A 27033-nucleotide genomic window follows, 5' to 3' on the forward strand; every position below is an offset into this window, starting at 1 on the left:
TTTTTCCCATTTGCTGCAGAAAAGGCAGAACTCAATTCCTAGTGGCACTTCAAAGATAGCTATGGTGACTTCAAAAGACTGGTGATACTTTGAAAAGCAGCTGCTCACTGTCTAAAGAAAAGAAGGTTTTTCTTCTTAAGAAGGAACTACAAGATTCTTGATATCTATGTTGTCTTTCACTTTGAGAAACTTATTTAATATACACCAGTTAAGAGGCTTGATTCCTCCTTTTCTTTCCACCTATAGCCTGGGGTCAAACACAGGCTGGTTTCTGTGTAGCCTGTCTGAGGGGTATTATGTGTTAGCAGTGTTGTAATGAATCTATTCATTTAGATTTCTCTGGTAAGTCCTCCCTTAAATAAAACATCAGCCCCTATAGTCTTGAACTCATAGACGAAGTAGGGCCACCTATCTTAGACAAAGAGGAATATTTATGCACCAATCTAACCAATGTGTTCACTTAGCCATTAAAGAGTTTCACTGGAATTCATAAACCACATTAAAACAAAAGACTCGGCAAACCAAACCACCACCTCATAATTCCCAGAAAACTCACCTCATCTCTGAGCACGTCACTAATGGAAGAAGCTGTGTTTAAGCTGATCTGGGATTGACTGCTTATCCCACTGTCATCCCTCTGGTATTCGTTGTCCAATGAGTGTACAGAAAGCAAGAGACTACCTCTGGGTTTCAGTGTCTTTGGTTTCTCAGGAGCCTCCAATCTGCAGTCAACTGCAGAGCTGTTCCCAAGAGAGACCATCGACGTGGCACATATTCTTCCAGGGTAACGGAAGCTCTTGCGTTGGGAAGTAGATCTTGGACTTTGTGGTTTGGGACTCATGGGCCTGCAAGGCATATCTTTACCTTCAGAATTTGAGAGCTGGGGACATGATGGACTTGACTGATTAAATGGTGACTGCACATCAGAGGGACTAAATGGAGGTTTCATCCAATATTCCTCTAGAGAATTATTAAAACTGTTGCCCAGAGCTTCCTGCATTTCATCACAGTCTGAACTCTGTGAATATCTGATGCCCAAATCATGGGACTGTATTCGTTTTCTCCACATACCTGCAGGTGAAGAGACATCGATAGGCTCCACAGAGGTGTCAAGATAGTTGGTGTCTAATGAGGAACCATTCGCTGTTTCTGTTTTCAAAAATGCGTGTCCATCAGAACCATCCTGTTGCTCTACTGATGCTGTTGTCATCAGATGGCCTCTAGTTGCGTTGACGCTCTCCTGTGTTGGTGACAGATTTGCCAAGATAGGTCTTTTTAGTCCATCTGTCTCCTTGCTCTTTAGAAAAGCTTTCCAGGTGCTCTGGCGAAGTTTGGCTTTCTCCTTTTCATTTTTCAGTAATATTCTCGAGCTTTGCTCATTGTTTTCCTTCTCGGGAGATTTGGATTCAAATAAACTTGAGAGGGATTTGTGTGCCAAGGCCAACCTTGTTCTGAACTTCTTGCCCTCAGGGTTCTTGTTTCTTTTGTATTCATTTTCAGGAAAGGATTTTCTAATCCCGCTGTATTCCACAGGTTCACTGTCATTACTTTCAGGTGAACCTGTAATTAGTCCATCTGCATATTTGACAGCGGCCAGTATGGGAGAAGTTGAATTTGTATCTGTATCTTCCATCAGTATTCGACCAGAGCCAGAAGCCTTCCTCAGGCTCATTCTACTGAATAATCCTGCAGGCCTCTCATAGAATAAATCATCATCGTCTGAGTACTCAGAGGCATAGCTCTCCTTCCTGTGGAAAGCAGAACCAGACGAATAGCTTCTGAAAGACTGTAAACTTTCAGTGTCTTCATCTTCTTTCCCGCCATCCAGTTCTTCTGTCTTAGCCCTGCTTCCAAAGAAGCTGCTACTTCCCTGATTTTCAGCTGCAACAGGCTTAGTTTTCCTGAAAGATGTAATTTTTGAGAACACAAAAAACCTGGAAGCTTTCCCGCTATTGCCATTCTTTGTTGGCTTTTGCACAGCTTTATAGAGACTGCTGTTACTTTCCAGGACATGGAATGAATTCTCATCCATTTCCTCACTGTTAGCGCTGCAGGTGCTTATGTTATCTAGGCCCATACAACAAGTATCATGGGCCTCCATTTTCACAGAGTAGTTAAAGACATCACACACATCTAGATTCAATGCACTGTCTTTTCTAGAGCTAGCTGTGTTTTCTGCAGGAGAGGCCTCCGTTCCTTCCCTAGGAGGAGATTCTTCACAAGTACCTCTTTGTTCATTTGAACCACTACAGCCTTCATCTCCTACCACTTCCTCACTTGTGATGCTGGGTCCTGGAAGGTCATCATAAGCACTATCTCCCTCACACAGATTGCTTACGCTGCATGTTTCCAGTGCTACCACTCTAGTTATATATCCATCTTCCTCTCTGCCTTGATGTGCTTGGAATTCCTCTTCCTTAGTCACCTGGTCATCTTTCGTTTCAGCCCATGGGTTTCTGAACTGTTCTGTCTCTACTTCCAATTCAGTCTTTGTTCTGTGTGACTCTGTCTCAAAGATCATAACACCACTTCTGCTGTGAGATTTTAACAGCACATCTTCACATTTATCTGCAGGACTTTCTGCAATAAGCACATCATTGCTCAATGGAGCAGTAACACTACTGAATTCTGCCTTTCCACTCGTTATTGTGGAATTACTAGAGGTGAGTGCTAAGTAGGAAGCTGCTTTCTTTCTCTGCTCTTGTGAAATTTCTGTTTTTTCTTCAGCTGTATCCCCAACACAGAGTGGTTCTGCATTACCAGTAAAGGTGGCCAAAACTGGTTCCTCACAGCTACAGTACTCACTCAGAACTCTCTCTGGCTCAAGATGAGCTTTGCTGGCAATATGAGGATCCACCAAGTCCTTTCTCACTACATTTCTCAATGTTCCAGTTATCATTTCAGCACAAGGGTCATCATCCAGTGTCTTGGACTGCAATCCTTTCTGTTCTACAGATATTATAATCAGGGCAGACTTTAACTCTGACAAATTCATTAAGTGCCTTCCATGGCTTACACTATCTAATTTGGGAGTCATTTCCACAGCAAAGACACTGTCTCCATCTTTTCCTTGATGAGTAGGATGTTCATTTGCTACTGGTTCAGAGTGGCTCCTTAAGGTACCAGTTCGGCAACTTGTATTTTGCTGAGTTATATCTGTGTTCTCTATGTCAGTGCTACTGACACCTGGTTGCAGGGTGGTTTCCAGGACTTTCCAACAAAAGTCAAGGTTAGAAGGATCATCTACCTGTCTTTCCCCTATCATGACCTCAACATGTGACAATTCTGATTCCTGAACACTTTCCCTTGAACATTTCTGCTGTGTTCTACCAGTGCAAACACAGTTTACAGACCAGTTACAATTTCTGTTTTCCACAACGGCAGGAAAACCTACACGACAAGTTGCTATGTTCTCAGTGTCATCAATACCAAATTCAATATTAATTTCACAAGGGAATCTGCCTGCTTCCAGATCTCTTTCAGCTTTGTACTGATTATTTTTTGTAAGTTCTTGAGCATTTATAATCACTGGTTCACAGCCCAGGGTAGATGAAGTCTCCTTCTGTTTCTGATTACATTCACACTCATCTGTCTGGGTGGATGATAAACTACCAGCACATGTATCTACTTCATTTGGACTAAGGACACTGGCCTCTTGTTCAGAGTGCAAATAAAGATCAGGGCACTGGAAGGAGCCTGATGGTTGAGAAAGCTGGTCCTCATTTGAGTCTATGTTAGTTTCAAGAAGGAATCTTTCAGTGCCAAATTTGCCCTCTCCTCTGACTGCCTTCTCAGAGCTGTCAGGTACCCTTCCAAAGTTTTTCCAAGTGTATTCAAAATCGAGCCCTTGAAGATGTACTCTGGAACAAGACCGTCTAAATTTGTCTTTTGGATGAATATAGTTCACCAAATATTCTGCCTTGCCTTGAGTACTGATATTTTCAGGTACACTGTGCCATGTTTTACTTCCTATAATCTCTGGACTTGTGCGTAGTGACTCAGAAGTTGAAGATTTTGATTTGAGGTGGTGCTGGTAAAAAAATGAATGTGACGACAACATGGCCTCTATACTGCCATGTCTTATCCTTTCACTTGTAGTTTCCTCATTGTCAGCTGAGCTCCTCCTGTTACAATTTACAATAGACATGGACTCTAGTTCACATTTATAGTCAGATGTCTCAGTGGAACTTTTCTGGTAAGGTCCATTTGTTTCAAAATGGAGATTAGGCAAACTACAGCTTGATGCTACATCTGACTGGAAGGAAAGTTGCTGTACCTCAGGTAAAATCAAACAACTTTCTGAGTTAGTTCTGAAAAAAGCAATGCTTAATACTGCAGGACATTCCTTCTGTCTTGCAACAGCATCTTCGGTAGATACTGAATTGCTACAGGACTGTGTTCTACTGATGTCCAACTCTGTTCTATTTTGCAACCCTACTATGAATTTTCTATCTGTCTGTGATATAAAGCCCTCTTCATTCACTTGGTTCTCTGTGTTGGAAGTACTGCTAGTTAATGTTAGATCTTCAACACCTGCTTCACATTCTGACTTTGTAGTGTGTATGCAAAAGTCATTCTTCCTTGGTGCTACTTTTATTTTGGAAGACAAATCTAACTGCACCTGCTGGCTGAGTTCTGCTTGCCTTGAGCACTTAAGTTCACAGAGGGCTGTTTCTGCGTTTGATTTAGGAACACTACAGGTCAGATCCGTTTTTTCTGTGAAAAGGCAGTTTGAATTCAAGCAAGTTTCTCCTGTTACATCACTGGCAATGGGTTCTGTCTCTGATGCACTCTCATAAAGCTCAGTTTTTACATCTGACAAAGATCCACTTTGATGTGACAGGGTCTCAAAATAGTCTTCATCTGTGTCTTGGCTGGATCCACGTATATCCAGCTCTATTGTGCTTGGAGTAGAAGAACTCAGATCATCTTCAAGCTCTCCTTCACTGACGTAGTTGTCAACTGGCTCTGGGGTCTATGAATAAACAGCAAAGAATTATTTACCAGTGATTTATAGAGAAGAGACTTAGAAAGAAAAAAAAAAAAAAAAAAACAAGAAATAAAGACTTCAGGACCATCAGTAAGTAAAGTGTCAAGTATAACTTCCAAAGGCATCAGAGTGTATTAAATCCATTGTGTTCTTTTCTTAACGTCCCTTAATTGGTGAATTTTCATTTTAATATTTATGCAGAGACCAAAATTTGACTTTTGGCCACATCTTTCATAGCCCAATATGAAGATATATTTCCCATTCAAAAAGTCAAATGGAAACCATGCCTTGCAAGTAGATCTAAAAATCTGTCTTCAAATCTGAGGTTTCTGCCATAAACCAAAGAACCAATGTTGTTACCATCCAAATTACACAAACGTACGTACATATACAAAGAACAGCTTTGCACCTGGATATCTGCATACAGCCCATGCCAAAGCCTGAACCAAAGGTGAAATAAATCTTTGATTTCATTTAGGAGAAGGCTTGTATCAGGAGCATTACATGCTTAAGTTATCAGAGAACATCCAAATCATTTACTGAGAGCAAAAATATGAAAACCACACTGTCAACATTAGGAAATATCTTTGTCCCATCCTGAGGGAGTGTTGATCTTCTGTTCTTTAACCATCGGAAAGAAGCCTGCATATTTCTTGAGTTTAAAGCAGACAATGAAATCACAAAATTTCCTGAAGTAAAAATAGTATTTGCTGTCTGTCAGCTTTAGGCACAGCTCTTGTTGGAAGTTCACCAGATGGGCCACATTATGATATTTAGCTGTCTCCAGTCGCAATCCATTAATATGGAGAATGAGAAGTTAATATAACTTAATGGTAGCCTTTGAACCCTAATGCTAGAGGCCTCTTTCACCGGTTTGTGATTACAGTCATCACTAGAATGATCAGCACATTTCAAAATCCAAAAATAAATGAAATAATGAGCAATTAAAGACATTTCTAAAAAAAAAAAAAAACAACAACAAAAAATAAACAAAAAAAAAAACAACAACAAACAGCAAGAACGAAACACAAATAAGCAGCAGCCATAAATTAGAACACAAGGTCCCTTGGCCTCAGTTACGTGTCACCTCCACCAGGGTGCTTCATCCCAGAGAACGGAGTCCTCACATTTATAGTAAGTCCAATTACAAATCATATCTAAGGATATATCACAGAGTTTACAGTTTTATACTCCAAAATGTAGAAGGTAAATTGGAAAAGAGAAAGTTCTAGGAAAATAGGGTTACCTCTAAAGGGAGTTGTGGTAAGCTGAGGAAACAGAATAGATTTGAAACAGATAAAAAAACTGGAGAGAAAGGAGGTCTTTGACAGCATTGAGAGCCTTCCATGAGAGGGCTTTTACCCTTTTTCTCTCATGCAATTTTGAACACTCAAGACACCTCTGTCAAGACTCAATGAAAAGACTGGTGTTTTCTCTTGACAAAGAAAAACATAAATTGAATGGAGGAGGGAGGAGAGGATTCAGTGCTTCACAGACCACACAAATAAACCCAGGTGAACTGCAGTATATCTGCAGCCTGAGTCATGTAATCAGTAGAGCAACATGTTCTTTACTGTATGTGATCAGCTATACATATAACTGAGGTCCTTGAAGAATGTCAAATCCCACTGCCATCAGGCAACCAGCATCAAGGCAGCTAAGAGCAGCATTTCCCATAATGGGTGAGCAGCACAAACTGTGAGCAGTTGGCTCACGCAGCAGTGAGTACCGCAGCAGTTGTTCTGCAGTAACAACACTGCCTCTCCAACAGCGTTCTGAGCACGAATTTACAGATGGCAATAAACTAAGATAAAAACTGTTCAGGCAAGTAGGAACAAAGTAATCAAGATGTCCAACTGTCCCCAAGGATAATTATGAATTAAATTATAAATAAAATAGAGCAGAGATCTCTTACAGTCTAGCTATCATTCCAAACTCAGCTATGTTGGGATATTCAGACTGCGACCACCCTGCCACCAAATTCGTTATTTGGGTTGGTTTTTTTTTTTTTTTGTGAGTATTTTGAAAAATCATGTAATCAAAACAGAGGCAACCAAACCCTGTGGGAGAGGAGAAATATAGTTCTAGTTATGAAGGACAGCAGTTAATAACATCAGCTATCATCCCTTGGACAGGCCCAGGCCTGAACATGTCCCATCCTCACCTTCGTCTATTGGTCTCTTACTTCTCAGTGCCTTTTGTAGGCAAGACTTTTGCCCCAACCAGCTATCATACAGTTTGTTTTTCTCCTGATTGGTAATGTGTGTACATTGATAGGATTTGTGGAATGAAGACAGCTCCTTTGATGTAGCCCTGTTCTCTCCACACAGACAATTATGAGCCCGAGAAATGAGTAGACATGTGGTAGTGATTCTCAGCTAAGATGCTGATCAGCCTTTAATTTGCATGAAGTTACAATGAGAAAGTCAGAAGCTTCAAAATATCCACCAAGTATCCATACAAAGTCTGGTATGTCTAAGGATGGCATTGATTCCTTGGATGGCTGTGCAGGTACACAGTAAGAATATCTCACTGTGCACCCTCAAACACTATATACAGCTTGAGCCAGGAAAGGGAAATGGACTTGAAGCTGAAAAAAAAGGGACTGACAAGTCAAAAGCAGGGCTACCAAAAATGATTTAGAGGTCTACACCTCCAGTGTACATGCTGAATCCCGAATGTAAAATATATTTCCCCTGGGAACATCAATCTCACTCCTGGGAGTGCTCTCCATCAAAGCCAGATCAGAATTGCTAATTGAGTTTTGAGTTCCAACAGGTCTTTTAATTGCATTCATTCTCCTTGAAACTTTGTTCTGATTTGATCATGCTGGTCTAGAGGAAGTGATTGCTATATAACAGCACCAAACAGAAGGCTTTGTCAATTCACAATGACAAACCACAGCAATGCTGCCCCTGCCTGCATTTCTCTTGCTTCTCCTTCACTGTCTCTGAAACACAACAAGAAAACAGGCTGAAATTAAAGTTACTGATCTGTCTTGGTATTATTGGGTGCAGCATATATAACCATGTCAACCTGAAGTTACTTAAGGAAAGATGGAACTTGCAACTTTCAGGTGTGAAGACTTCTATTTGTGTAAGGTAAGATACCTTCCAAACACGCTGCCTGCTAACTGAGGACTGACAATGCTGCCGCGTGACATTTGCTCCCATTGGAGCAGCAGGAAGTGTTTTATTTGGTGGGGAAGTCATGAATCACTGATTATTGAGACCTGATTCTGTATTTGCATCACTTGCATCTTTTGCTGCAGGATATTTCATCCATAAGCCATCACATTTTCATTATAGAGTCATAACAACAATGTATCTCACTCTTTCACAAGAGATAGGTGAGCCTGCTACTGTTCCCAAGCAGTACTGTTACATTTTGCTGAAAAAGAAGATCTCAAATCCAGTTTTGTTGGTTTGTGAGAACTTGCGCTATGCCAGCAACTACTGACAAGAGGAAACAACATGCAGATGTCCTCTGCATGAGTGTCTTACTCTAGTTGTATTTAGTGCCTCCACCAGAAATCCTCCAAATGGTTAAGCAATTCCAAAATCAGCAGGAATACACAAGGAATTGCATAAGGCTGTGGCAGCAACTCGAGGTGGTAGTGCCAGATGAAGGCAAGAGAGAAAGGGGGCTGCAACCAAAGGTGAAAAGAAGTGTGCAGAATCAGTGAAGTATGTAAGTACCCTAAGAGTAGTTGACAAAAACAGAGTGTATTTTGCCCTCCCGTCAGCTCAAGTGGCAGCACGGCATTTCTGCTTGGTGAGTGCTTCTGCATTACAGCCCAGGCACTGGACCCAGAGGCAAACCTGCCCCCACCGTGATGTCTCCCTGCAGCTTGGATCGTGCAGGACTTGGTCAGCACAAAATTGCCGCAAGCAGGTGGCTTGCTGCCCTTCACACAGCTTCTCTGATTTCTTTCAGCAAGCCAATCCAACACGAAAACATTGCTATAGCTCAAAGCCAAAGCCATTACCTCCCTCCTTTGACATTAACACTTGTACTACCACATACAGCTTAGCAGGAATTCTGGCCAAGATAAAACATGTTGGCCAGTAGTATTAGTTTCTACTAACAGTGCGTAGGCTGGGTGCCATCTAGAGGCTGCAACGAGCTGCCTGATCACACTCAGCGTGCACAGGGAAATACACAGTCCCTTTAATAAATGCAAACTTCATTCCAGTCTCTTACTGCACTGCAGGCTAAGGATCTCAACAAGAAATTAGTTTTAGCTTCAGCTACAGGAGGACTGCCCAGCAGATGAAGAGATGAGGCAGTGAAGAGGCCTAAAGATTGACTGGGTTATGTGGAAGAGAAGTACATAAGAACTGCTGTTTGCAGCAGAAGTACATTTTTTATCAGTGTAGCAGTATCAGACACAAGTATTATGACAATATTTGTAGATTTATTTATTCTGACAGCTCGTTTGCATGAAAATAAATCCTGGATTTCAGCAAAAACACAAATTTCATTGGCTCACTCTTCAAATGTAAAATATTAAACTGTATCAATAATTAATACTGTAACTGTTCTAAAATATAAAAATATACTTTCTTCATAAAAAAAAAAAATACAATGGCGAATAAAATCTGGAACCCAAATAGCACAAAATTAAGACTCAAGCAGCTTCCCGGCACTTTGAAACTCTGCTTTTGTTGCATTGCAATACTCCCTCTGCTGGATGATTTGAAAAGGAGTACATTGCTTTGCTGTACTAGCATTGGCACATGGAAGGCCTATGTTGCTAGACTTTATTACCTTTGCATGAAAATAGGAATATTTTTTGCTTGCCTTACAATTTAGTATTCTACCACTCTCCCTTCATTTCAAACTCTTCTCTGGTGTAGCAGACCAGGCAGAGCATGCCATGTATCTTGTATTTCTTAACATCTGTCTTTCCATAAACATGCTGCAATCCAATTTTCGTAAGTACACTTTAGCACAAACATATATATATATATATATATTTTAACTCTACTGAGAAATTATACAAGGAATGCTGAATGTGAGGAGTAGGAAGACAGTAAATAAAAACAGAACAATTTCATGTGAAGAAGAAAGCTACAGAAAAAAAAAAAAAAAGGCTTCATTAAAGATAAGGTGCAGTCCAAGAAATTCTAAGGGCATGTGCGCAACCATAGCCACAAGACATGAGCTGATGCTCCCCCAATGCCCAGCTGCTCACTGTCCAAGCAGTGAAGCTGGAGGTCAGATGTAATGAGTTGAGATATATGGCTTCTTTGCTCTATAAATTAATCCAATCACTCTCTCCATTTTGAGAACCATAGATTTGCTTTGTTTAATCAAGAAAATCAGTCTGCAGACAGTTATAATTCAGACTTAATTAAAAGAGCACTTTGATGTCTTGGTGAATCCTGAGAGACACAAGGTTGTGACTGACAGAGCATTTCTTGATCTCCTCATATGTCTTGACCTCCTTGCAATGAAAACACCATCAGAGATTGCCCATTACGCTCACCTACTGCATCTCCCTCTCAATTACGTTGTTTGTTTTTGAACTATTATCTCTGTGGTCACGCCACCCCTTTAGATCAGGCTAGTCGCAATATAATTACCCCAAACACTCTTTCACTGACACATTTTTATGCTGGGTTCCTGGATGCTAAGAAGCCTATGACCTAATTGTGCTAAGCACTTGGTAAACATGATGAGGGCCTTTGCCCCAAAGTGTTCATACTGTAAGATAAAAGGAGGGAAATAGGGAGAGGGAGGAAGTACTCTCTTCATTTTACATATTCATAAATGTCTCTCTCTAGACATACAAGGGCATCTGCAGCTGAGCCAGGATTTCAGCCGTCTCAGTTCGCTATTTTTGTCTTTTCATTTCTCTGTTGAATGTAATGTCTCTCTGAGGGCTGAGGCCTCCTCACACAGACTACTATGTAACCAGAGAAAAAGACTTCAAGGGCAACAAGGAGAGAGACATAACTAAAAGGTGTGTATGTATGTCAGCCAGGGACTCACAGAGGTGACAGAACTGAAATGCACCTAACACATTTTCAGGTTGTTTCTTAATTGCATTCTAAGGAAGAATAGCTTCAAGAAGGCAGATAAGAGATGGACATCAATGGGAATAAAATACATAGAAAGAAAGAGAATTGTATACTTTTCCTCCACATTTGTCATTTTGTATCAGTTGGGATGAATTTAATGAGACTCAGTGGGATGCTGTTTAACCTGCACCCTGTTACGAGATGTCAATAATAAAAGCATGATTCTTCCACATGTCTCAGCCTGACTTACCATTACTAACTGCATGTTCTAGATAGCTTTATATAATTGCTTGCTAATAAGGTCAGCCTGGCTTTTGACAGTCAGATTAGGTTTTTTCTTCCTTTCCTTGTCACTGCCCTTCACCTTCAGGTTAACTCTCGGTCCATACCACCCCATATGCATAAAACTCCTGAGGACTTCTCCTCACCAACAGCCTGTAATGACCTTTAGCTGCCACTTACATGGTTGCCCTGAAGAGTATAATCTGTCCTCTGGGCTCTTGCTAATATTACACGCACAGAAACTCAATTTACAGGCTTTGCAGACAAAGACAGCTCTTACGAACAGACTGCATCAGATCTGGTGTCAGCATTCCAATGAGGGACATGGGAAGGATGATTTTCTGACATGAGACTAAAGTTCTCTTCCTCCTGAGCTCAGGAAGTGATTTGAATCCAGCACAACTTTGCATCCTCACACCTTATTTGAACTTAGCTTAGCTGGGTGGCATGAGATCTTCCAGTGCCAACAGTGTGCTTGCTCCCTTCCTGCTCTCTACACAGCGGCTGAGAAAAATCTCCTCCTCAAGTTTTTACAGGCAGAACAGATCAAGTAACATGCCAATTTGCACTAAGTAACAACCTTCAACAAAAACTTAGCTTGCAAGGCTGTTGGAAGACACAGATTCAGCTGCATGAAATTGGCGGTTTGAAAAAAAGTTATTTGCTCACTGTTTTCACTTCTCTTCCCACATGACAGGAAGAAGAAGGGCTATTTACAGGTATTTTAAATTCCATCACTGGAGGCAAGAGAACTGCATCAGCTCTAGGCCTGATCTGCAGCTGAAACGTAATCAGGCAGCACTGCAGCTTCTCAGGCTCAAACCCTTTCTATGTCTGCATGGCACACTGTGAGGATCAAAGCAAGCCTTTGCTACTAAATGCTTGCCAGGATTTCAGATCTGGACTGAAGATGAGGAGTACTGCACACTATGACCTGTGGGCACAAGCCCTTCAGCTCCTGGGGCTCCAGTGTCTTTTTTGGAATAGCTGTTCAGTATGCAATATAATGCCTTGCTTCTGCTTTGACTAGATCTAATTTCACCTGTATAAAACAATGGTAACACCTCCCTACCTCAGAGCTATGCTGTAAATACAAGTTTAAGTGACTGGGAGAGGAGAATGAAATCCTGATGACTCCTGAAATCATGACTCTGACTCATGAGATGAATTGAAACCCTGCCTTATACTTCAAGACCCACAAGGGATGATTCTGTATGACCAAAAAGCCCTTCTCACAACATCCTGTGAGATCCTGCCTACCCTCAGGAACCTTTTATCCCGTCGATGAATTCATTTGATGATGTCACACGGTTTGACTTAAATCATTTATGCTCACTCACTACAATGGTGGATTAGTGTATCTACCAACAGAGCTTTCCCCACAAGACTCCTGCCTCGTTCATGTCAGTGGCTTCAAGAGATTTTCTGACATTCCCAACAGTTCACACGGCTAAAACAACAGATACAGGAGTTACAGTAGCATGACAAACTTGTGCTTGGCACGGGAAAGTCCTCAGCTGGAGTTGTTCAGGGAAGCTTGATGTGTAACCTACATCAGGATACATGAAGCAACTGGCAATAACCAAAAGAACAAGAATGAACCAACCTGAATAAACTATGGGGAAAGACTGGAAGAACAGTGGTAATTTAGAGAGAGAATTCAATGTGAAAAGATTTTAACTTCTGCTACCAGGTTGTGATCTCTTCAAATGGATAAAACAAGAAGGATTAAACAAGACTTAAGGAACATAACATTGAAGAAGAGCAGATTCTAGTCAGATAAAAATTAAAACAAGACAAAAGAATGGATAATGACAGCTGGGGATGGATTGTCTAGGGGCTAGTATGGAGAAGCCATCACTTACAGTCTTTAAGTACAGATTAGATACCCATCTGACAGGAATGACATTAGTAGAGCTGATCTCCAGTGGAAAGACAGATGAGAAGACCCTTTCTGGCTCTTTGTAGCCCTCTAATTCAATAATTACTAACTTGCAGATGATTGTTCACTTACTTTACTGTGGAACTCAGGCCTAGAGGAATACGTAATTGTAATGCTGAGGTGACAATGAGCAGCAGTCATTAGCAAAGAACTCCTTTAGCAGTTCAGACCTACAAGTAACCTGGGCTGCCCTGCAAATGTAGGTAACCATGTATTAGTTGCAGAGCTCAGAAAGGGCCCAAGAATATCTGAAGAGAGAGGTCTAGAAAGCATAACGTAAGAAGAAAGACTGAACGAACCAGCCCTACTTCTTAGTCTAGAAAGGATCTCACTGCAAAATGGCAGTGTTTATTTTGGTTTCCCTAAATTTTGCTGATGAAAGAATAGTTTTTGTGGGGTTTGGTTGGTTGGTTGGTTGGTTCCTATAGAAAGAATAGAAACTGAATAGAAATTGCTGTCCCTGAAAAGTGTTATCTTGACAACCATATCACTCATTATCTCAGTGGCAAGGATTTGGTTTTTAGTATTGTAAGGCTAGGGATGGGATTGGAGGAGGTGAGACAAACTACAGCAACTCATCCCACTCAACTTCTCCAACTTGACAATGTGTAGAAAAGAAGAAAAGGTGTTTCAGAAGAAAATCCAGTGCAGTACATCTGTGAGCAAAAGCCAGGGCTGGGTGCATTCACACCAACATATCTGTTCTTCACCTGTTCCTAGGCTCCCAGATACCCTGAATAACTACCTGGGGATCAGCAAATAGCCACTCCAGGTGCTAGGCAACACACAGCCAGAGGCGATTTAGTTCCAGCCACTCAACCCATCCCATAGTGCCTCACTTCAGCTAACCTGAACACATAGAAAGATTTGGAAGCTTACCAGTTCAACTATGGAGATGTGCTGTTTAAGCCCAAACTCCACTTTCAGCCCTGAAGAATCAGGAATACAGTAGCTACAACCTGGTGACTTTACTTAGTACAGCACTGACTCCAAACCATCACTAGGCCAAAAAAAACAAAAAAAAAAAAAAAAAAAAAAAAAAAAAAAAAACCAAACAAACAAAAAAAACCTTGCAAAAGTTGTGTCTCATTTGATACCATTTTAAGGTCATTTCAAGAAAAATGGCACACAGACCTCATGAACATCCAAAAAGCTGTAAACTTCAGTTAATAAAGCAGACCTCAACATGGGTCTTAACCGCAAAGTTCAAGTGACGTTTAAAAGGAAACAAAAAGCAGAAAATCATACATGTTGAAGTCTTTGAAGATCCTGGCTGGCACTGCTTTGTGTCAGAGTACTTCTCAGTCCAGCTCGTTTCTCTGCAGTCAGCCTTTTCACTTGTTTCAGTGCTGACTATGCAACGTACATCAGGAATTTTAAACCTCAGTATTTTTTTCATTACCTGTCAGGAACAGCACTAACAACAAGCATTATTATATTATGGTCATGTTAGAAGTACAATATTCAATTGTTCAAGCCAGTCTAAACATTTAATTACAATATGGTAGCTTATCACAGATAATTGCCTTGGGGAAGACAAGGCAGCTGCAAGAGGATGCAGCTTGCCTGTTTGGCTCACAGCATGGAACTCAGAAATGACAAAGCAAGCAGTGAAGTGACATACCTCTTAAAAGCACACAGAAATCCTATCTCTTAAGATATTAGAGAGAGAAGACTTCAGGTTGCTTCTGTGCAGCCCACTGAGGACAACTTTGTTTTAAAAGTGCCCAATTCCACACAGACTGTACTTTGGCTTCTCTTATTTTCACTTCTGCAAACAATTGTCCTACCCTGAGAGCTGGCTCCATAAAGTATTAGAAGTATTATCACTGTTTCCTTTCTTTCCAACCCTGTGATTGTATTACACAAATGGCTATTTCCACTTAGCTGCCAGAGAGGAACCAAGTAAAGAGTGGTTGTCAGAATCAAAGACCTTGTTGAAATCACATTAATAAAAAAGACAAAAAAGAAGACAGAGGGAGGAACTGATCCTCCTGTCCTCTGCTTAGACTAAAGTAGAGCAGAATACTGTGAACAGACATATGTTGCAGCAGAATTTCTACGACTAGAACACGTGCAAGGTCTTGCACCTGGGTCGTGGCAACTCCCACTATCAGTGCACACTGGAGGATGTAAGGATGGAGCACAGCCCTGCTGAAAATGACCTGGGGGTACTGGTGGATGGCAGCTGGACATGAGCCAGCAGTGTGTTCTCGCAGCTCAGAAAGCCAACTGTAACCTGGGCTGCACCAAAAGCAGCGTGGCCAGCAGGTCAGGGAGTTGATCCTGCCCCTCTGCTCTGCATTGGTGAGGCCTCACCTGGAGCACTGCATCCAGATGTGGAGTTCTCAGTACAGGAGAGACATGGACCTGTTGGAGTGCGTCCAGATGAGGGCCACAGAAGAGATTTCAGGGATGGAACACCTCCCTACCAGGACAGGCTGAGAGAGCTGGGGCTGTGCATCCTCGAGAAGAGAAGGCTGTGGGGAGACATGAGTGAGGCCTTTCAGTATCTTAAGGGACTCTAAAGGGGACAGACTCTTCAGTAGGGTCAGTTGGGATGGGACCAGGCAAAATGGTTTCAGACTAAAAGAGCAACAGATTTAGACTGGATACAAGGAAATAGTTTTTTACAGTAAGGGTGGTGAGACATTGGCACAAGTTACCCAGAGATGTGGTGGATGCCCTGTTCTTGGGGGCATTCAAGGTCAGGCTGGATGGTGCTCTGAGCACCTGATCAAGCTGTAGATGTCCCTGTTCATTCCACAGGAGTTGGACTAGATGACTTTAAGGGTCCCTTCCAACTCAAACAATTCTATGATTCCATGATTCTATGATCTTATTTCACAGGTACCTCAGTTAGATACGGACTCAAATCTATGATGCTTATTGGCCTGTCCTATACTTATATGTTTTTAATTATGTTCTTTATTTATAGTATAAATCTGATACTTCATCACACAACCATTATATTCCAAAGCACACTGGCTATGGAGTGATGGAGGTTTCTACAAATCTTACAGCTCTTACAGGGGTGAATTCTTTTCCTACAGGTTACAAATATTTTCCAGACAGCATACAGCCTTGTCTAGTACAAATTCAAAACTCCATTAATAACAATATTTCTTTGACAACTTCTAGTAGAAGCCTCCAGCCAACATGGCAATACACCACAAATGCAGGCACTGCTTTCACAATTGTCAAGAACTCACCTAAAGCCTTCACACAAAATGTAACTCTTGCAAATGACAAAAATGAAAAGCCATGGAATGTAATGTCACATAGATAATAACCTAATTCCAGAGAGGAAAAGCTTTCATGTAAGTGTTCAAGTGCTTGGGTATAAGCTAGGACTGTAACATGGTCTATGGTTGGTATTGTATAAAAGCATCAGACCCACAGTTTCCACTGTCTGGTCCCAGGTGCCCTTGTTCAGTTTTCTGTCACTCTTCTCCAGCCCCTTTTCAACCATCTGCCTACCTTGCAGTTCCTGGCCCTCCTGGGTTTTGCATTTGAAGGGGCAGGACTCAGTTGCTGGCCCAAGTGCTGCATCCCCAGAACTGCTGCAGATGACACTGGGCTGTGATAAGGTGGGATGAATTGGCTTTGCTTCTCTTGGTGATACTTCGCTGTGAGAGCTGAGAAGCTTTTCTGTTCCCAGCAGTATGATAGTTTACAGCAATTACCTTTTCTTGTCTTCCAGATTTTACTACTGTCACTCCAGTTCTCCCACTGCTTTGTCAGTGCAGAAATAAGCCTTGGGTAAGTTTTCTGCAACATTCTCTCCATTCGTGATCCCAGCTCCACTGCCTGGGCCAGAGTCAAGCTGCCAAGTTCCATCAAGAGCTTCTCCCGAATTCGCCAGTCTGCTGCTTTGTCAATTAGCTGCTTCAGGATCAGCTCCTCCTGCCAACAGCCAAAAGCACAGGCTGATGCCAATTCTTGCAATGCCAAAGCAAAGGTCACAAAAGTCTCACCTGGCTGTTGTACCCGCTGTCTGAACTGAAACCTCTGTAATACCACGCTCTGCCTGGGCTTCATGTGCCCCGAAAATTTGTTCACTGTTTCTTCAAAGGAGGCAGCTGAAAGCAGGGTTATAAAAACCCTCTAATCTTCCACATCTGAAGACTGGAGAATAGTCCTTAAGGAGTCTTCAGTTTTCACTCATCAGTTTCTTGTATCAGCCAAATCTCACACTTAGCCACTGACACCAGAACCCAAGAGACTTCACAGTTCCAGCAATTTGTGCAACATAAACCAGCAGCAAGATGCAACTGGAGCTCCCCAGTCTTCACTGCCACCACTGTATAGGTCCGAGGTGTTCCCACCACCTCTGAGCAAGAACACGGAGGCACATCACAACTGCTTTGCCTTGTCACAAGGAAGCTATTGCTTGTCATGTAAGAGCCCTGCCTTCCAATACAAGCTGTCTGGCCAGGCAGGAAATGCAGTGCTCCTCCCACACAGGCAGTCAGGGTGAGGGAAGGTGAGCACAAGAGGAGAAAACTCAATGGGTATGGGAAGGAAACAAGAAGATGAAGTGGAAAGGAACAGTTTTTGTTGCATTCCACAACATCCTATAGCAAAGCTTGTCAAAAGTTTATGGAGAATCAAACAGAAAATCCATGTTTAATGGCACAAAAAATATTGCTCATGGCCACTGAGCACAACCTTCATCAGCAAAACAACCCCATGTACCATTGTGGTGTAGTGAGAAAGTGAGCAAGGCTGCAGTGGAAATGAGATTGCGCTTACAGTCAGGGATGTCATATATTTGCCCGCATAAATGCAGACTGATGGTTCTATATGTTTTCATGTCTAAAAATAATGCCTAAGAAAGTCTTCCATGACAAAGCCTGTTAACCCACGTAAAAGTGGCACCATTTCACTAGCAGTTTGCAGAGACTGCAGTCCTACAGTCCCAGAGTTGTGTCAGACAAACAGAACTGCAGCAAGATCTCCATCCAGGCCTTTATTCTTCCCAGGGCTGCGGTCAGTTGCTGCCCATTTTGAGTTTGTTCAGTGATTACATAGCAGGTACAACTGGAAAAACAGCACCTCCAAAATGCATGTTGTAGAAAAGATAATGAGAAGGAAGGAGGAGATGTCTTGCTTGCCCTGCACATTTGTGAATGTATATGTTATTAAGAAACACTTTGTCGACATTTCTTTTTTTACATTTTGGTGCATATCTGATGTTTAGCAGAGACCCGAGGGCTCTGCACTTCCCATCCCTGCATTCAAGTAGTTCAGGGAGAGTTAACCAGTTCTCTACAGCAAACCCCAATACAGGCCAAGATATCTGCAGTTCTACGTTCTTCTCAATGAACTGCTGTGGTAGCCACCGCCATTCGTTCAGAAGAACTGATGAAATATTCTAATAATAGTAACACAAAGCAGTTTTCTTTGGCTAAACAAAACCCTGAAGGATACTGGAGAAGCTCAGCTGGAGAGCTAACCTGGGTGGAGTATGGGTGTCTTACATACTAGAATATGGGTTTCAATTATCTATCAGCTCTCTGTGTTCTGGTTTACTTCCTTACTTCTACTATGAATTGAGCACTAATTAAAAGGTGAATGCTATCAAATGTTAGCAAACAAAAAAGACATAAGAGGAGCTGGTTTGTAGTTAACATAATAAAAAAAAGAATCAGTACACAGACAAGAAAAGAGTAAATGTGATTGCAATGTCATTTTGCCTAAATTTCTGTCAGGTTAAAACTCTTAACAGTTCTTTATTTGAGCTGGACAAAACTATCTGTGAAATACCAGAAAACATTAATAACTTCTGAAGTTTCAGCAGCATAGGTAACTTTTAAATCATGTATTTTTCTTAAGTGTGAGCTGCTATTCAGGCACTTCTGGGTATGTGAAGAAATGTTTCCTTTCCTAAAAGATTAGATGAGCTAGAACAATAATTGCAGAAAGGATGTAGAAAGGTAGACTCTGAATCCCAATATTCCAAATTTACAGGGGCTGTTCTTGGAGTAATGTTTTATGATGTTGGCCATCAATGTCAGGGGCACATGTTGGTGGGATGGCAGTAGAGGCTGAACTTTCCCAGCAATATCTCGTTGCATGTTGTTGCCATGTGACAGATGGCAGCAGAGGGGCAGTCCAACAAATGGTGGCTGACATGGAAATGCGGATGGAGCAAAGGTGTGGGATTGAATTCCTCCATGGGGAAAAAATGGTGCCCACTGACATTCATTGATACTTGCTGACACTGATGGAGACCAAACGGTGGATGTAGCACAGCGAGGGGTGGGCGGTGCACTTCAGTAGTGGCTACATCAATGTGGAAAACAAGGCAGACAACCTATGCACGTTCATGCACACCTATCACACCATGAAATAAAAAGCATCTTGATCAGCTTATTTGCATAAATTGGCCAATTATGACCAGGGAACTATGTACAGAGCTGCATATCAGCTTCAATGCTTTGGAAACAATGGCAGCAATGTTGGAATATCACAAAGTTTGCTCCAGGTGGGTACCGTGAATGGTCACACAAGAACAGAAAGAACACAGTCTGCAAGTTTGCAAGGACATAGTGAACCAATAAGAGGCTGAAGGTGACAGTTTCCTGCATGGCATCATTACCAGTGACAGGATGTGGTGTCACCACAATGAGCTGGAGTAAAAATGGCAATTCACAAAGTGGTGACATGTGAATTTCCCTCTGAAGAAAAAGCTGAGGATACAGTCATCAGAGGTTAAATGATGTGTGGTGTCTTCTGGGATAGGAAAGGAGTGATCCTTCCATATTTCCTGGAACCTGAACAAACCATCAACTCTGACTGCTATATCAGGTCACTGTCTAAGCTGAAGGCTCAATCTTCCAGAGTCAGGCCAGAGAAGAAGATAACCTTTCTCTTGCAAACCAATAACATCAGATTGCTAATAATGGCTGGACTGTCCTATCACACCTACCATATAGTCTAGATTTGGTGCCTTCTGACTTCTATCTACTTGGGCCAGTGAAAGACGGACTGCATGGGCAATGTTTTCCTAGCAACTACGCCATCATAGCAGCTGTGAAACTGTGGATCACCTCTGCTAGTGTCGATTTTTATGAGCACGGCATGCAGGACCTTGTTCATCACTGGGAAAAATGCATCATTGATGGTGGTGACTATGTTGAAAAACAGTTTTGTAGCTGAGAATTTGCTCTATCAAATAGTGTTATTGTGCTCTCTGTATCCTCTCTCATTTAATGGAAACACAGAGAAGGCAGTACTTCCTGAGCAACCTACGTATTTCTAGACTGAACGAGACATCCTTTAACATATGAGCCCTTTCCACAGCACGCTTCATGCCATCCTCCAGACCCCTTACCACACAAAGAAAGGGTGCTCAGAGGTGTTATTAGTTTTGGTCTTGACAATAAATAAGACAAAGCCAGGAGAAGCAGTTAAGGCTTCAGTATCTCAGTCTCCTTTACTCAGCAGCTCATTAAGCCTGTCTTCCCCCTGCAGCTCTACTTCTGGAAAAAAACATAGTGTGAGTAGTCAAAAACTGTTGATAATATCTTTTTTAGCTCTTGATAATATCCAAACCTATTTAAAAACAGTCCTATTTAAAGAGCCTTCTCTGACTGAAGACCCTGAGCTACAAACTGTTGGCAGCTGACATCACACTCTGGAGAAGATTCACTATATGTTAGTAGTATTCTTAGACTTGTTCCTGGACATCTTTTGACCGCTGAGAGATGCAGGATGCTGGGCAAAACAGATCGACCTGGCCACTGTGGCAATTCTAATCATCACATTTCACAGAAAAGAAAATAAGTTCAAACAGAATGATCCCAAAAAAGTGACCCCTTCATGGTATTCCAAGATGAATTTTTAAACAGAGACCTGATTCTTGATGCCTCCTTTGGAAAATCTGCCTATAAAAATCAGTATTTAAAGCCTTTTGCTGTGCTCTATGGAAAATCAAATAAAGTAATCAGATTGGGTTAAGTGTAGATACACTACAAAGTGGTTTTGTTGTGTTCAAGGCCAGGCTGGATGGGGCCCTGGGCAGCCTGATACAGTGCCTGAATTAGTGGCTGACTTCTGCCTGTGGCAGAAGTGTTGGAACTAGATGATATTTGAGGTTCCTTCCAACACAAGCTGTTATATGATTCTATTATTTCAATGAGAGATACAACATCTCTTCAAATCAAGAGTTCTTGACCTCTACAATGTAGTGGGTCAAACATGCACCTTGTTCTCTGACCTCATTCTAATATGACACAAATGACTAGACTTATGGAGAGATGGCCAGAAAGACTATCCTGCACACACAGAGAAAGTGGTGCTCATGAACCACGGCTGAGTGACCTTTCAAGAGATTATAGCAAGGAACGAGTCATTTGACAAAAATATTGACTTGGCCATCTCCATCCACTCTCTTTCTTCTGAGCTGGAGAAGCTGCTTTCGTGAAAGTTTGCTATGCACGTTCCCAGGAGCCATCAGATGAATTCCATCACAGGAGGGCCAGAAACCTGCCTGGGAACAGAATGGTGGCAGTGGGCAGCTACAAATGGGTCCCGTATGAATGGACCTGGCAGGTTCAATACAGATTCCAATTGCACTCAGACCCATCTTATTTAAACCCCTAGTGCTTTTTTGTTGCTACTGTTCCTTTGCTGTAATTATGAAACATTCCCAAATGAAGGAATTTACCTTGATTAACTATAAGGTGTTCACAGATCCACCCAGAATGCCTAGTAGAGTATTTCATTACTAGTTAGCTGTTCAGAAGTTTGCTCCTCTTGGAGGTGATAATTATCTTCCTGAGAGTTCTGCATTTGAAGTCTACAGGAATGTCAAGATAATTGCTGAGGAAAAGCTGAATGCCCCACCAGCTATCTAACTTAAGAGAAACCAGATGTGCTGGTGTGCCTGTGTCTTCTCTAGAGACAGCAGTTCAGCAAGGAGGAGCAGCTGACCAAGCAGGAGAAGGGGACACTTCTGGGAGTTCCAAAACAGTGTTTGCTCTGGAGATCTACAAGGGAAGAGAAGATTAATTCAGCCACATTACCGAGAGCTCCTTCAGGAAATCATCTTTCCAAGAGTCCTTCCTATATAGGACAGGCAGACAAGGGATGTCAGTAAGGTGCAGTCACAGATGTGTGTTCTGCTCCATGTCACAGAGCACACAAGTGGCAGCAGGAAGGAAAGCGCTGCGTTCAGAGCCTAGTGTGGGCAGGATGCCATCAATACAAGTGATAGCAGTCCTCACAGGTCACCCAGCCACATCACTGCCAACAGCTCTGTCAGTGGCAGGAGCAGTGCAGAGCCTAGGCGATGGCATGAGTGTTCAGGACACCAACAGAATCTCTGGTCTTCAACAGTGGAGCACTGTTAAAGAGCTGTCTGCACCTTGAGCTTCCATTTACTTTGGCTTCACTGTTAAGACATGATTAAGCCATGTCGTGCCACAGCATGATAAGAACACCAGTGGGGCATAAATATGCAAATAAAATGTGGATAAGTTTTAAAATGATGCATAAATATAACTCCGAAGTATCACCTAAACCTTCTCATCTACAAAGATCAGAGCACAGGACAAACCAGAGCAGGCAGGTTAGACGTTTCTGCTTTCCATCATACTTGAAACTGCTGACTTGGGAAAATAAACAACTCGATTACATTTTACAGAAGAAAAACAACAGCTTCAGTGGAAAACATGATGTCCTTCCTTTTTGTAACTACTACTTTGCTCCACATTTGTGTGACTGAACATCAGTTTTCAACACTAATTACAGTTGCTTGGCATCAGAGGTGTTTTCCCTGCCATTGCCCACCCACCGCTGTGCTGCTGTTCTAAGGATGCACACCTGCACACGTAACAGGAGACATCATCCTGGAACTCGAAATACCAGAAACACAGAACAGCGCATTGCCCGGAATACTGGCTGCCACTGAATTAAATGAAGGGCACAGCTGTTTCTCTGCACTCTCTGTAGATAAAGCGCTCTGATTTTCTAAGTTTGTGATGGACAACTGAGGAACAAAACCTTTTCTTTGAAAGAGATATAATTCTATGGTGTTTGACCATAGAAAATAAGTCCCATGAGTACAACATGAACAGAAAAAAGCAAGGTATATAGATTGTCTCTGTAAGTCCTATTGTCTGAAAACCAATGGGTAAAACCAGCCTGTATACCTACATGTCTTTGTGGCAATACACCATCAAAAAAATCCTGGACACATCTCTTGGTCTTTTGTCTTCTGCAGGATGAAACTGAGACACCGAAGTTTCTGAGACATTGCCCATCTTCGCTCACTACATTACCTACTCAATAATCAGAGAAGCCAGTTTATGAGTTTCACAGTGTTTAAAATAAATGTCCCTGCCCCTCTGCACTCAGCGGTGTGCAGCCTCACTGAAGACAGATTCAGTTCCCAAAGGTGCTGCATCGAGGTAGCACTCATACGCTCTGAAGCAACAGAGAACAAGGTGATGCTCTCCTGTCAGCTTTTGTTCCAGGCCACAGGGCAAGGGTAGCATTTGCAAGATCACTGCCTTTAGGCTCTATTTCCAGTCAAAAACAGTAATGTCATGCACCCCTGCTCTGAATAGGCACTTTAAAGATCTCCCTGTGAGCAGTGTCAGGATTTCACGTTACTTATAGCAGCAACAGAGGTTTCTCAGTCAGGAGGTTTCGAAACAGTAACAACTAAAATTCTGATTTGCTGTGAAGCCGAATTCCCCTTCTATGGAACACCAGCTGCAAGAATTACCACTCTGCTGCTAATTGTGGCTTCCAGCCGTCTTGGAGATGGCACAGAACTGCACATTCTATTGTTTCAGTCTATCCCAGAATTTACATTTAGACATTTCATCAGTGCAGCTTTGTGGTCAGTTATACTTCAGTAAGGACAAAACAAAGAGTTCTGCACAGCCAGAAGGTTGTTTTTGTATTGATAGCTTTCAAAGCCTGACAAAAATCTCCCTTCTATTCATGGAATGCATAAGAATGCAAGAGGCTTTTCTTGAATGCCATGCCAAAATTACTACAAATACTCCTCTGTTCCAGATTTAAGATTTAAGCCTTCTTTGTTGTTAAAGAACTATACAATATGTACTGTATACCAACTAATATCAAGGTTCTCATCATTTTGAATAGCAAAAAAAGATCTCTGGATGCTCATGACATGACTAACAGTGGCTGCTTTTTCTGTTCACTGCTTGCTATGTTTTAAGAATGCCACTTTTACCCAGTCCCATCAAGGTTAATGAGGAGGTTACCCATCAGGGTTAACCATGAGCTACCTGCGCTGGTCAAGCCACAGATCTGCCCACAAGTTTCCCTAGGAAGGGCTGACACCCAGTGGCTAGGAATCCTGAACCACCAGCATTACTGGAACATAAACAAAAGAAAATAACTACCTGAAGCAGAGGAAGCTCACATTACTCAGAAAAAATGGACAAAACCAAAGGGGTTGTAAATGAAGTTTCCTATGCCCTTTGTCCTGGAAGGACAGCTCCTCTCTTAGGGCACCTTCTGAGTCCAGCAACCCGCAATTGCTGCCAGGATTATAGTAAACCCACTAAAAGCTTTTCTTTTAGGAGCCACTGTGGTTTTTTTTCTGGCAACTCTTGGGCCCAGTCGTTTTTCTGCTAGTTGCTCTCACAGTCCGTGCCATGACACTGGTTGTATCTCTGTCTTTGCATTCCACCATTCCCCCCATTGCCCAGCTGCACAAATGCAGTTACTCTCCTGTACTCCTCAAAGCAGTCTCCCCAACCCAAAAGGCAGAGTTCCTCTCCCGCTGCTCAGCCACTGACTTCTAATGCAAGAGAGGAGCACATATCGCATATCACACACAAAATCAAATTGATAGCCAGGTGTCAGAGAGCCCTTCCCAGGAAAGTTTTTGCAACCATGAGCTCACATGCTAACAGCATCTTGGTTGAAACTACCTGGAAATGGACATTGAAAAGCATGAAATGAACATCTAGTGCAGCATGATGGCAAAAAGGTGTCCAGGCACAGAAAGGACCCACCAGAACAGGGGCTGATATGGACACACCGCATCACTGCTCCCACTGTGGCAGAGGCACGGCTGGGAGCCAGTGAGAAGGAGAGTGAGGGATCAAGGCAGCAGCAGGATGAATTCTGCACTAACACCTGATCTTCAACGCCCGTCTCTCTCAAGAAACAAATGTTGAGATCTTGAAGAAAGGAGGAGATGCCTGGATTAAACAGAAAAGGAAGTCATCTGAGCCCCTGGGGAGCAGGAAACAAGCATCCGCAAGTGAGCAGTAAATAAAAGAAACCAGGGTTTTCCCCCAGTGACAAATGTCTAGCTTGACTACACAGCCTGGACTTTGCCTTTCAGAGTGGTGTATGGAAAGACATTCTGACATAATTTCACTCATGAGTTCATTCAACTGAATTTCACAAACATTGCAAAGCAGCTTGATTTGCCCTCTCTGTATACACCATGTATAAAGGTGGAGGAAGGTGATATTGCAAACACCCTGTAGTACTGATATAGGTCCCACATGATCAGCTGACAGGGATTTTTTTTCATCACAAACCTCATCAAGCATCAACATCAGGAAATGCAGAAAAATCGCGAGGGGTATTTTCCACAGCACAGGCAAACATGGTATTAGAGCTTTCACCGCAGAACCACATCAAAACTGGTGTGTAAAATTAAGATAATGAGTTTTAAAATAAATTTAGGTTTGAATAAAATTAACAAGATCAGGATTGGTAGAAGGCTGGCTCTCAGTAAATAATAGGAGATACAACAGCACTTTGAAAGCTCATAAAGTCTGACTTCTCATTTGGCACTTCACAGATTCCTTGGGCTGGTGATTACAGCCTACTAGGGGCAAAACATGGCTGACAGCAGAGGTGTTTAAAAAAGAAGGCAATGTCAGGAATGACAGAATATACAGGGAGACTAATATATATAGTAACATGTATATATATACTTCCCATTTAAAAGCATAAATAGAGCATCCAAGGAAAGCTATGAACCCGAGGGTTACATGATGTCATGGTTTTATGATTTTTGGTTGTTGGTACTCCACATCATAACATCATGTAGTGAATGTACCTGGTTCTCAGAAGAGAAGGACTACTACATTCCCCACGGCACTTTGCTCCTCTGTTACCATTTTCCAGCCGGAGGGAAAAGATAAAAGCTCGCAGTATAAAAACTTGCGGATCATGAGACCTCGTCCCTTTTTCCGCCGTCTCTCATCTTGGCAGCACCTCGCTCTCCAGCCGTCTTATCGTCGGTAGTAGAGTAAGGCCTACCTTGATTTTGGGACATTCTCTCTCTCTGTATTGGATTTATCAGCTTAAATTGTAATTATATTGTATTATAGTGTGTTGTTTTGCATTCCGATATCTTATTTAGTAAATTAGTTTGTTTCTCCTCAGATTGTTGCCGCTGTTCTTTGCTCTCAGGGCCATCTCCTTACCCTTTTCCCCTTTTCCCTTTTTCCGGGGCGTGAGATAATGTATACATAGTATAATGACATGAAACACTGCCAAACCCATTAAAAGGATGAACACTTGTCTGGCCCATGGCCCAAGGCTGCAACCTGGAAAAGAGTCCCTGAGGGTCCCATTCTGTGTGTACCTGTAACTGATTAGAGAGAATCTTCAACTTCCGCATACTCTGACATATTGCTTTTGAATGATCTTGTAGCTATAGACACAACTATCTGTTCCCTAAAAACTACCTGAATACCTCATTCTATCCCAAGATCTTTCTATAGTACAGAATCATCCCATTGCCTGGGATTCTTTTCCAGGTTTTGCCTTTACAAAGA

At 42.1% G+C, this 27033-nt stretch overlaps 1 protein-coding gene across 1 annotated transcript in view; it reads right to left on the reverse strand.

Moving 5' to 3' along the window:
* The window catches only part of ARHGEF4 (Rho guanine nucleotide exchange factor 4), a 214870-nt gene that overhangs the window by 114106 nt on the left and 73731 nt on the right, over positions 1–27033 (reverse strand). The window contains exon 4 of the mRNA XM_021395154.1: positions 557–4975. Within this exon, the coding sequence (XP_021250829.1) occupies positions 557–4975 (4419 nt within the window). The remainder of the gene's footprint in view (positions 1–556; positions 4976–27033) is intronic.

This window comes from Numida meleagris, chromosome 4, assembly GCF_002078875.1.
Source record: "Numida meleagris isolate 19003 breed g44 Domestic line chromosome 4, NumMel1.0, whole genome shotgun sequence".
NCBI classification, from domain to species: Eukaryota; Metazoa; Chordata; class Aves; order Galliformes; family Numididae; genus Numida; species Numida meleagris.